The sequence below is a fragment of the Bos grunniens genome, chromosome X (assembly GCF_055505025.1).
Source record: "Bos grunniens cultivar Pamir isolate PY7600 chromosome X, Bosgru_T2T1.0, whole genome shotgun sequence".
Taxonomy (NCBI): domain Eukaryota; kingdom Metazoa; phylum Chordata; class Mammalia; order Artiodactyla; family Bovidae; genus Bos; species Bos grunniens.
The window spans coordinates 107,078,119-107,091,235 of NC_141194.1; the positions used below are offsets into that span (position 1 = coordinate 107,078,119).

General features: G+C 44.4%; 1 protein-coding gene across 1 annotated transcript; it reads right to left on the reverse strand.

Annotated features, from left to right (window-relative positions):
- Positions 1–9,731: 9,731 nt before the first annotated feature.
- SMIM9 (small integral membrane protein 9) lies at positions 9,732–13,117 on the reverse strand. Its single transcript, XM_086387153.1, has 3 exons — positions 13,100–13,117; positions 11,415–11,640; positions 9,732–10,515 (listed from the first exon to the last, which is right to left on the reverse strand). The coding sequence occupies exons 1-3, from the start codon at positions 13,115–13,117 to the stop codon at positions 10,382–10,384; spliced, it is 378 nt and encodes a 125-aa protein (XP_086243279.1). The 3' UTR covers positions 9,732–10,381.

The following is a 13,117-nucleotide window of genomic DNA, read 5'->3' on the forward strand; positions in this document are numbered from 1 at the left end:
GGGCCGTCACCACCCCGCAGAAGGCGCGCTGGGCGCGCGGGGGTGGAGCCCCGCCCACGCCCCGCCCCTGAACACGCCCCCGCCTGGTGCCCGCCCCCGAGGCCCCCAGGGTCCCGGCTCTGCGCACCTGGGCGCCCGGAATCTCCGACGATTAAAGCCACGAAAACAAACAAACAAAAAAAAAAAAAAATGGAAGGCTTAGTGGCAGCAAGGAGACCAACATTCCAGAGCGGGATTCCTTAGCACCCTCACACCTTCGTGGCGTTCACCCCAGCAGCGAAGGCACGAAATACTTGCTGAACAAAACAAACATTTCCTGTGCTTACAGAGTTCAGGGCTGTGCGCCATCTGTACACACATTTGCCTGATAAACACCTGGCTCCTTGACCCGAAGAGAATAACCTCACAGTATTACAAGCAGTACATTACTCTGCGTAATCTTGTTCCGATCTTCCAGGACCTCTTGGCCAAGAAGAGAAAAACCCAAGGCAAGAGTTTGCAGCCAAATCACTCAGTTTTCTCTGCTGAGAGACTGAGCTCATGTGATTGATTGATGGCTCCCTTCTCCAAGATTACCCTCAAGGAACTATAGAAGTCTGAGACACACACAGAGGGAGAGAGAGACAGACAGACAGACAGACAGACACACACACACACACAGGAAGAGAGACACAGAGACACACACACAGAGGAAAGGGAACTATTGAAATTAAGACAGTGGGATACCATGCACAGATAGATTAATTGAGCAATGAGATAGATTAGAAAATGCAGAGATGCACACTGGCTGGTGTGTAATTGTGGTATCTGATGCAAGTGTCATGTTAGGTGAGTAAAGAGAAACTTTTTATTAAACTACAGTTAGGAAATGTTTGGAGAAGGCAATGGCACCCCACTCCAGTACTCTTGCCTGGCAAATCCCATGGATGGAGGAGCCTGGTAGGCTGCAGTCCATGGGGTCGCTAGGAGTCAGACACTGAGCGACTTCACTTTCACTTTTCACTTTCATGCATTGAAGAAGGAAATGGCCAGCCACTCCAGTGTTCTTGCCTGGAGAATCCCAGGGACGGGGGAGCCTGGTGGGCTTCAGTCTATGGGGTCGCACAGAGTCAGACACGACTGGAGGGACTTAGCAGCAGCAGCAGCAGGAAATGTTTATTTATATTGAAAGAGAGGAACCTGGAACCCTTCTGCATGCCATATGCAGAAATAAATGTATTCCAGATGGACTGAGGACTTCTCTGTCAAAAACACAACTTCAAAGCTTTTGACTAAAAACATCAGCAAAGAATTTTTAGACTTTGGGATACAGAAAGATTTCTTAAACAATGCAGACAAATCATCGACTGTAAAAAATATTGATCAGCTTGACTTTAACATTAAGAGATTTCACTCATCAAAAGGCAAACTAAAAAAGCAAAAAAGACCAGATGTGACTTGCGGAAAATATTTTCAATACAACTGATGAAAAATTCCTATTATGAATATATAAAGGTCTACAAATTAATAAGAAAAACACAAACAACTCAGCAGATCAATGGGTTAAAAAAAAAAAAACATGAGTAAGCATTTCACAGATGGAGAAACACACATGAACAATAAACATATGAACAGATGTTCAACCTCATTAGTGATCAAACCACAAGGAAATACCACTGTGCCTCCATTAAATTGTCACAAATTTAAAAGTCTAACAATATCAAGTGTTAGAGGAGATAAGAACCCATGTGAGTTCTTGAGCATTGCTGCTGAGAGTCTACATTTGGCAGTACTATTTAGGAGAACAGCTTTGTGTTTCTTCAAACTGAACATGTATCTCCCCTCTGAGCCAGCAACCCCACTCCTAGATGTATATATTGATGCAATTCCAATAAAAGTCTCAACAGATAGGTTTTGTGAAACTGGAAAATCTCATTTTAAAATGTGTGGACTTGTAAAAAACAATGTGGAGGGACTTGGCTTCCAGATAGCGCAACCTATAACAAAGTTATGTAACTAGGAGAGTGTAGGACAGGTGCAGAAAGAGACAAATAGACCAATGGAACAGAAAAGAGATAAGAAATGGTGACATGACAAGAGGTGTCGCAGACCAGTAGGGAAAGGACACACTTGCACTTAGGGGAACTGGGCATACTGGGAATCAAAACAGAAACCAAGACTGGTCACAGGTGAAGGCACACAGGCTATCGAAACTATGGCAGCCAGAGAACTTCAGAGGCAGGGAGTCCTCAAGCAAAATGTAGTTGAAGTTTTTCCTGAGGCCAAGCTCAGAGTGGAAAAGTACTGGGAAGGCAAATGGGCTGACTCTGAGGAGGGCTGGTCATACAGCTGGTCTTTTCAACATGCGCTCGCCTGTTTCTGGTCAGCTAGTTCCAGTTCAGTGTGCTCAGCGCTCAGAATGAGGCCTTGTTCCCGAGAATTTATTGCTTCTTGGAATTTATTGCAGCTATCTGCTTTTCTAAATTCCTAGAACTGCTTTGAGGCACAGAAATTTAGTTCAGAGTTCACGACTGGAAAAACATCGTTTCTCACAATTTTCTTTAAAAACTAAAATTAGACTTGATCTCACCTCAAAGAAAACTTTATCCCAAGGAGCTGAAGGATGTAAAGGTGAAAGGCAAAACTGTAAAACTTTTAGAAGACAAAATGGGAGACGTCCTTTATGACTTTTGGGTGGAAAGGGGTCCTTAAACAGATGCAAGGAAAATTATTGCCAAATCACAAAAACCACCACAATATTGTAAAGTCACTAGCCTCCAATTAAAATAAAAAAATTATCGCCAAGTCAGACAACATTAAAATCAAAATACAACCCTCAGAATGAGGGACAGTATGTTCCACATTTCTGGCCTACAACATATTAGTATACTGAGTATACAAAGAAGTCCTACTGATCAGTAAGGAATAAATGAAGCTAAAATTAGAAAAATGGGCACAATTCATGAACAGGCATTTCATAGGAGAGAGATAAATGTCCTATCAACACAAGAAAAGATCTTCAATGTCATCAGTTGTCAGGGAAATGCCAAGTAAGAAAACAATAAGATACTATCTTCTATCCACCAGATTGGAAAAAAAAAAATGAAGACTATGATGTTATACGGAGAAGGCAATGGCACCCCACTCCAGTACTCTTGCCTGGAAAATCCCATGGACGGAGGAGCCTGGTGGGCTGCAGTACATGGGGTTGCTAAGAGTCGGACACGACTGGGCGACTTCACTTTCACTTTTCACTTTCATGCATTGGAGAAGGAAATGGCAACCCACTCCAATGTGTTTGCCTGGAGAATCCCAGGGATGGGGGAGCCTGGTAGGCTACCGTCTATGGGGTCACACAGAGTCAGACACGACTGAAGTGACTTAGCATAGCATAGCATAGCATGATGTTATATCTTCTCAAGGGTGTGGGGTTATGGGGGCACTTGGCCTTTGACTCAGAAAGGCAATCACAGATGACACTCTTCAGAGAGACTTGCACGTGTACCCTACTAGACATGTGCAGTAATACTTCTGGAGGCTTTATTCAGAATAGAAAAGACAGAAACAACACACATGTCTGTCCACCGTCAATGGGCTAAATGAGTAGAGGTCTTTTCATACAGTTGGGTTACAAAGGGGTCACTGCAGCTCCAGGCATCCACGTGGCAGAAGCTCAAAACCAAAAAGAAGAAAAGCACAGAAGAGAGTGCATGCCTGTGGTTTCATTTTCAGAAAACTTAAAAACAGGCAAGGCTCTGGCATGAGGAGACTGGATGAGGATTACGGGGGTTGGGAGGGGGGGCAGTGAAGAAGGGCTGCTGATCCTAAAGGGGAGAAGGACGGTGAATGTGTCCGCTTTGTGTAGTCTCCAAACTGTACACCTTCGACTTGTGCTCTTTGCTGTAGGTAGGTTATATTGCAAAAGAGAAGCTTGAAAAGTCTGGGGCAGCAAGTTTAGGGAGACTTCAGGAATTTGTAAAATCCCAGCAAAATTAAATAGTGGATTGCCTAACATAACTGGCATGGACTGCAACCTACCAGGCTTCTCTGTCCATGGGATTTGTCAGGCAAGAGTACTGGAGTGGGTTGCCATTGCCTTCTCCAAACTGGCAAAAACATAAAGCAAATCAAGGACACAACAGAATATTCAAGAGAACAGGAGGGGGAGGTCTGTGAGCCTTGCACAAGTGCTGCATGGTAGTATGCCTGCAGCCTCTGACCCAGCCATTCCCTGTTCAGCAATTTGCCTTAAGGAACAACGTGAGCAAGATAAAAAGGACTGTGAAGGTGTGTGTAAGGAGGCAGCTTAGATTTCCCTCCCCAGCTCCCATGTGCTGCTTAGTGGGGGAAAATGTAAGTTCACGTCCTGGCTGATTGAAAGCTCAACACAACCTGGTCAGTTCAACTTCCTCTTCAAGTCTGATCAAAGGATGGTCTCCTCCCACTGAGTGGAGTCTGAGACGGAGGGTGTGTGCTGGGATCTCACCCCTGTATCAGTCAGAACATCCTTTTGATACATGAGGCAGGGTGCTCAGGGCTGGTACACTGGGATAACCCTGAGGGATGGGATGGGGAGGGAGGTGGGAGGGAGGGTCAGGATGGGGAACACATGTACACCCATGGCTGATTCATGTCAAGGTAGGGCAAAAACCACCACAATATTGTAAAGTAATTAGCCTACAATTAAAATTAAAAAAAAAGAAAACAAGTGTACAACTCACTAGTTTTTAATAAATTAACAGATTTGTGTCAGCTTTCCAGTTTTTATATACCTATGCTGTTTAAGTTGCATGTAATTTAAATAATTCTTAAGTGTCTATTTACCTCAAGAATAAATTATAAGTATATATATAAAAAAAAAGAACACCTGTTCGGTATTTCTCTTTGCATTTTTTGAGGCAGTAAATTCCTAACCTCCTGTGGTTTGCCCAGACACCAGCCCCTGGCTTGCTCAGGCCCAAAGTCCAGGAGGCATTCTCTAAGCTTCAGTTCTTTCCCACTCCTCATCCAATTACTGTTCAAATCCTGATGGCTCTCACTTCTCCCTCCGTCCAGATTTTGACACTGACTGCAACTCTTCCAATCCCTACCTTGGTGCCAACAAGGCTATGTCTCGCCTGGATTTTGGGAAACCTTCTGGCTGGTCTCCCTGCTTTGGACCCTATCAACATGGCGACTGAGATGACCCTTTAAAAACACCCATCAAATGACTTTCCCCACATTCCATGGGCTCCAAGGAGAACCCAGATCTTTTCTGAGGCCCACTAGGTCTTAACTCTGCCCCGGGCAGACTCTCACCCTAGCCCCCTGGAGCTGCTGTGTCTTCCACTCTAGCCAAGCTCGCTGTCTGCCTTGTTACTTGGTCAGAACAGGAGGTGTGCCATAGTGTTCACGGAGTGAGTGATTTCCAACTCGGAACAGCAACTTCAGTGCAGTTCAGTACAGTCGCCCAGTTGTGTCCGACTCTGCGATCCCATGTACTGCAGCACACCAGGCCTCCCTGTCCATCACCAACTCCCAGAGTTTACCCAAACCCCTGTCCATTGAGTTGGTGATGCCATTCAACCATCTCATCTTCTGTTGTCCCCTTCTCCTCCCGCCTTCAACCTTTTCCAGCATCAGGGTCTTTTCCAATGAGTCAGTTCTTTGCATCGGGTGCTTTCCACAGCCAAGTGGAAAGCAAATGAATAATGTATAAAACTATCACCTGCATTACATGTATAATAGTGAACAAGTAGGAACACCCTAGGGCTTCCCTGGTGGCTCAGCTGGTAAAGAATCTGCCTGCAGTGTGAGAGACCTGGGTTCGATCCCTGGGTTAGGAAGATCCCCCGGAGAAGGGAAAGGCTACCCACTCCAGTATTCTGGCCTGGAGAATTCCATGGACTGTATAGGGCATGGGGTAAGTTATTATGGAGTGGTGATTAAATGACTTCAGTTGAATCCACTGCAAGAAATACTATGTGGCACTTACTGACACAGAAAGATAGCCACCACGTGTCATAGAGTGAAGGAAAAATTAGGCTACAAAATATGATAGGTTGGTGAAAGAAAGGATCTCAGTGAGCGACTTTCTATGATTGTGTATACATCAGCATTCACTCCATTAAAAAAGCCCATGTTTACATTTGTTTCAGAAATGCCTGTTCTACTCTTTTGTGCAGATCCATGTTAGCCTGTGAAAGGCTCTTAGAAGTGCTAGAGCAAAGAAATAACGTTTACATTTATTTAATTCAGCATCTCTCCAGCCTAATTGGCCACACAGTCCTATTGTCTCATAACATTTATTAAAATGAAGCTATTGCTTTGAGAACAGATTTTGGGAAACTGTTAGTATAAGAATAGAAAAAAGTTTGAAAGAAGATACACCAAGATGTAAAGAATGTTTGTTTCTGGGTGCTAGAATTATGGGTATTTTCTCTTCTTTCTATATTTTATGATTTTTTTTTTTTGCGATAAGTATGTATTATTTGGGGCTTCTCAGATGGCTCAGTGGGAAAGAATTTGCCTTCCAGTGCAGGAGACAAGGAGAAGGCAATGGCACCCCACTCCGGTACTCTTGCCTGGAAAATCCCATGGATGGAGGAACCTGGTAGGCTGCGGTACATGGGGTCCCTAGGAGTCGGACACGACTGAGCGACTTTCCTTTCACTTTTCACTTTCATGCATTGGAGAAGGAAATGGCAACCCACTCCAGTGTTCTTGCCTGGAGAATCCCAGGGATGGGGGAGCCTGGTGGGCTGCCGTCTATGGGGTCGCACAGAGTCAGACACGACTGGAGGGACTTAGCAGCAGCAGCAGCAGCAGGAAACAAAGGTTCGGTCCCTGGATTGGGAAGATCCCCTGGATGAGGAAATGGCAACCCAGTTCAGTATTCTTGTCTGGAAAATCCCACAGACAGAGGAGCCTGATGGGCTACAGTCCATGTGGTCACAGAGAGTCGGACACAACTGAGCATGAGCAAGATGTATGATTTTATAATTAAAACAGTAATGAGTCTCTTATCATTTTGTTTCAATTGCATGTTTTAAAGGAGAAAATAAAGGCAAAGATCGTTTAAGATGTAAGATGATTTAATTTTACCTGGTAGATACTTCCTTATTGTACACAAATATCACACTCTCCACTCTCTTGGAATCCAGCAAGCTAAGCATTACACTTGTCCACTGAATCTTCTCATACTTCATTGGACTGGTTCACCTATTAGAACACTGGGAAAGGAAGAGACAATGATGACTGCTGAAGGGAATTTAAATTCCAACACACTGTCTTGGTCTGCAGAGTTACTTTGTCATTATATCACTTTTCCAAGATAGGATTTTGGACTGCTTTTTGTGTTAGTATGAACCAAGTGATTTCATATCGTGAAAAGGCTTTCATGACTTGAGAAAGTAAGAGTGTGGGATTGGATGTAGAGGTAGAGTAGAAGTAAGTTCAGATAATTTTTCTTGTTTTGAAGTTTCTTTTTAAAAACTTCCTAATTAAACAATTTGTTTTGTTGTGGAAAGATTGAAAAGGGCAGACAAAAATAAACCTGAAACTAAGTAACAACAACAATCGTGATTATTAAAATCACCTATTCACTATCTGAAGGAGATAACCAATGTCCAAATCTTTGGTTAGATCCTTCAAGGATTTTTCTTTCCCTGGAAGTAATTTTTTCACAATAAATTGGGTGGAATTGTATATCCTCCATTACAATAGGTGTTTTTTTTCACTCAACAGTATTTCATGACTCTGATTCCATGTGATTAGTATGAATGTTCACAGCTTTCTTTAACCAGCCAAGAATCATTTCAGTTGGTTCTATTCCTTTGCTAGTGAAAACCATACTAAAAATTCCTTATACAAGTATTTCTGCATCTCATGATTGCCGCCAGAGAGGTGAGAATTCTCCAGGCTTCAGTGGGGATTTGCTTAGCTACCCAGTGGCTATCCTAAGCCTTCATTGTAGCCACCACTAATGCTTATAGAGGGTGAATAAAGGGGCACAGAGAAACTGTTTGCAGTCCTTACTGCGAAATGTAATCATAGAAAATCAAGTATTAGTGCCAGTCCACAGTGGGCTCAGTCCCAAGTGCCCATCTTTCTGTGTGATTTGAGACTCAAGCTTTCCTTTGTTTCCACCACATGTGACAAAATTATGCCTTGAAGTATTTGTTTCTGTTGTATTATTTTGGTCCTTTTTCTACCAAAAAATTCATGGATATGTCTCCTGCATCTATCATTTTTTTATCTAATCTTACTTTCACGGAAGTCTTTGTTTATTTGATAGAGCCAGCTTTGGGGGTTCTGCTTTCCCTATCTCCTTTTATATTTTGTCATCCATGTCTTTTTTTTTCCCCCTCTTAACGTCCTTGCTTGTTCCCAGCAAAGGTTTATTGGTTTTTCTCCCCAGGCTGAGCCATTTACTTCAAAGAAGGAAGTCTTTCTCTTGGCATGTTGCCTAACTATCTTCACAGAAATCCTTCAGATGTTTCTGAGGCAGCTGGCCTGCCGGCTGGAGTTGGAGCCACAAGGACTTAAAAGATACAGAATTGCGTGCATCTTGGTTTGACTCCCGGCTCTTGCAGTTGCGACATGCAATCTTCCTCTGGGCTTGGCAAGGAGGGACAGGATTGGTGAATACAGAGCCTGTACTTCCTGGGGTGGCCTAAATCCCGCAGCTGCCACTCAAGGTGTACTGATAAAGGGAAGACCACTCCGAAGGGGCCACTCAAGGCCTTGCTGTGCTTGCAAGGCAGTTCAGCTTCTCCCTTCCCCGCTGCCCTGCACGGGCGTGGATCCCTGATAAGGGATCCTGATAAGATGCTGCACACTCCCACTGCCCAGCCTGTTTCCAGAGTGTTTGTTGGTCTCAAGTCCTGGTGTGGCTCCTCTCAGGAAAAAGAACTTTGAACTGAAATCAACCCATGTGCCCCTGATCACCACCTCTGCCATCTTCCATACAGTGAAGGAACAGGAAGTGGACAACTGCCATCAACCCTCCCTTTGGAAAAGAGGAAGACTGGGAGGCATGTAACAGTCCCTGCTCTGTAGTCATTCTGGAATCCTGCTGGTCAGACACTCAGCACGCAAACTCTTCCATCAAATTGAGCTCCCTGGCCCACCAGGGCCCATCCTCTGGGAGGCTCCTCTGGTCTACTGTTCCCTGCGGCTGCATCTGAAGTGTCAGGGAGAAAGCCTCCTAGGGGCCTTCAGAGCCCCTGTCCTTCTCAGGTCCAAATACTGCTTTACAGCTCAAACAACAAATAAGCTCACTGAGTTCTGTGTGGCTCCAATCAGTCTAGTGTGCTGAGAACCATATCCAACTTTGCTTCCCAGACATGGTTCTCCATCCATGGGCGTTTTGAGGTTGTCAGGAACCACACCCTTCACCTGATCTTTGACCACAGCCACTTGATTAGATTCTTCAGTTTGAAAACAGCCCTCCCCTACACAAAGCCTTTTCAATCCAAGTTTCTCTACGTGGGCTCTGTCTCACCTCAGAGTCCTGATACATCAGGCTGTAATTATTCAATCGTGTTATTTCTCTCTCTCTAGTAACCAGTACAGAGACTGGCAAGTGGTCATCTCTTAGCTAAATACTGATTAAATTAATGAAATTGAGGCTTGTCTGGGCTTCCCTGGTGGCTCAGCTGGTAAAGAATCTGCCTGCATTGCGGGAGACCTGAGTTTGATCCCTGGCTTGGGAAGATTCCCCTGGAAGAGTCCCTTCCCATGGGAGAAGGGAAAGGCTACCCACTCCAGTATTCTGGCCTGGAGAATTCCATGGACTGTATAGTCCATGGGGTTGCAAAGAGTAGGACACGAATGAGTGACCCTTACTAATTAGCTAAGCTTAAGTGTTTGGTTAGAGATTTCAAGAATCTCTTTGGCTTCACGTGATTTAATAGTAAATATTTTGGTCCATTTTTGAGGCAATGAAGTGAAGTTGCTCAGTCATGTCCAACTCTTTGCAACCCCATGGACTGTAGCCTACCAGGCTCCTCCATCCATGAGATTTTCCTGGCAAGAATACTGGAGTGGGTTGCCATTTCTTTCTCCAGGAGATCTTCCCGACCCGGGGATTGAACCCGGGTCTCCTGCATTAAAGGCAGACACTTTACCATCTGAACCACCAAGGAAGTCCAGGCAATAGAGAAGAGTTAATCATTTGTTTACCATGTATGATTCCTATACCCAAGGGAAGGATAATTAGAAATTAATTAAGTTACTAAAAAAAAAAAAAAAAAAAAAGATCAGTTGCAAATACTGGTCTTTAAATGTCACCTGTCAAGGGATGGAGCAGAATGGAGAAAAAAAGAGAACGTGGAGGAGAATTTTTCAAAGAGGGGATCACATGGCCATTCCTGCCTCTCCCTAGGTACATGTTCCCTCCCTTCCCTCCTCTTCCAGAAGCTTACGTGAGGCAGCAGAGGATCCCCAGCACTGCTGACATAATAAGAAAAATAAAAATGGCTGCTGGAGGGATGTGGCTCCTGATGAGATTGCAGAGATAATCCTTGAAGTTGCTCAGCCAGGACCTGGAATTTTCTGCAGGAAGAGAACAGATGTTCACTGAGTCAATAATGAAGTTGGGATACAAACTCTGGTTCAAGTTCAGAGTTGTCCCAGATCTGACATTCTTATAGTGGCCCAGGGCCCATATTTTTAATGACACTGCTAAGCTAAGTGGTTAAAGGAATACACATTTGGGAAAAAAAAAAGTGTATCCTCAGATGGTTTCATCTTTGCCTCTGGTATGTCAAACAGGAGCAATTATCTCCATGAATCAATGTGGAACTTTGTGAGAAAGGAGCTTGATTTCATAACTACCTGCCTAGAGGGTGTTTGGGAGGCAAAGGCCCCTGCATGTCTGGTGAAGAGAAGAGACAGTCACCAGCCCCAGGAGCAGCCAGAGGGGACAAACAGGCCTTGGAAGCTGGCAGAAGGAACTTCACAGAGTCTGGTGATCAAGGGGAGAGGTAGGGTAAACACACATGTCTGTGACCTGAAGTCACGAGGGGTCACTGCTCACCACAATTCACTTTCCAGTGCTGGGAAGGACTCAAGCAACACACTGGGCTCTGGGAGCACCTAAGTTGCGGGTCAGTGACCTATTAGCATTGGCTAATTTTGCTAATTTTACATTTTGCTTCCTTCCTCAAGTCCTTCCTGACACTTCCCCGCAAACAACTGTAATTCTCCCTTTGTCCTCAGGGTGCATTTGTCATATTTCATGGAAGGTTGACACCTATGGGTGGGGCTGCCCACCTGTGAATGCCTAATCCGTGTCATTTAGCACACGGATTGGTGCACGGTAGGTGGGCTCATGTTGGTTGAACTAAATTGAACCCAACCAGGAATAATGGACATGAAGATTAAAATAAAATAAAAAAATAAAATAAAAATAATGAAGATTATTTTTAAATACAAAATCAGTTTTTCCTGACCTTCGATGGGAATCTTAGGTCCTATGGAGGCCGGAACTTTCATCATAACGGCAAACACACCCACTGAGTGTTGTGGCAGTGACACAGAGGAAGCAACAGTCTCCAGCAAGAGGCAAGTCAGAGAGCACAGCAGAAATGTGATGCTCAGCAGCTTCAGGGCTTCTACAGACACCCCTGTGCCAAGGCCAGATGGTTTTTCCCTTGGCTCTTTGCAAGCCTGCTTTGTCTGAAAAGTTAAAAACGATCATTTAGTTTTTTATTGCAAAACTACAGCTGTTAATGAACATAAAAATCCACTGACTGACACTGCTGAATCCTGAACACAGTTTCCCAAGCAAAAGACATTCTGCATCCAAGAAAGAACACAGGACAGAAATTTACTGAGCTTCAGCAGATGAGACACCTGCCGTTCCCTCCTAACCAGGTCCCCCTTCAGCCTTCTCCAGCTCAATGAGTGGGAAATGCTGTAAGTCGTTCAGGCCAAAATTGGTGTTTTCTTTGACTCCATTTTTTCAGTCCCACATCTTTTTTGTGTGTGTTTTGTTTTGTTGTTGAGTTTATTACTGCATGCATGCTAAGTTGCTTCAGTCGTGTCTGACTCTCTGCGACCCGGTGGACAGCAGCCCATCAAGCTCCTCTGTCCATGGGATTCTCCAGGCAAGAATATAGGAGTGGGTTGCCATTTCCTTCTCCCGATAGGTACCTAGTCCCTGAAATTCTACTTGTGGTGTTAGTGCCCAGGGTTTATTTCTATATCAGCAAATAAGCAGTGTAAACGGTTAACCTCGTATAGATTTCACGGGATCAGGGGGCACAGTCCGTCATGGGGGTGGCCCAGGAATTCTGCAGTCAGTGCAGCTGATATGAAGGGAGTCACAGGTCACAAGAGTTTATAGCTTCCTGCTTTCTGCCATTTTTATGATGATTAGGGACCAAGTCCACTGACTACCACATAAGCAAATTCCATGCTGTGCAGTGGTAAGTTCCCATCACACATGTGCCTGTTTGAGTCAGCTTTGCTGATGAAACTTGGGAGAAAATAGAAGTATATTTTGCAGAAACTGTGTGGTTTGGGGTCTAACAGCTGATCTATCAGAAGAATTGGGTCGGCTTGGTCTCTAAAGTGTATCCGTATCTTGCCACTTTTCACCATCTCCACTGCTACCCATTGTCTGTCTCTCTGCTATCATCCTTGCCTCTTTTCAACTTCTTCTCCACTGAACAGCCAAGGAGATGTCACTTTGTTGTAAGTCAGATTGGGCCCTACAAACTGCCCTGAACTCATGTCTTATCATCTCCTTTTGATCACTCCACCTCAGTCTCATTTCCTCAAGAACAAGCCACGCACGCTCCTCTCTCTTTGGTTCACATGGGCTGCTCAGGTGCTCAATAATACTTTTTTTGAATGAATAAATGGATGGGCAGACTTTTTCCATTGCTGGTCATCCCCACCCCCTTTTTACTTATTACATACAACCCGACAGTCTAGAAAAGTTTAGTTATGAAAAGATACCATTTTCTCAGCCATCCTTGCTGCTAGCAATGGCTACAGGCCCCACTTTTGGACACTGAAGCATAATGGAGATTTGATCGGTGGCTTCCGGGAAAACTTTCTGCTGTCTTGGGAAAAGATATGATGCTACCGTTTACCATTTATGCTGCCTTGAACATTCTCTAAGTGTTACCTGAACTGGAGGAGTCAT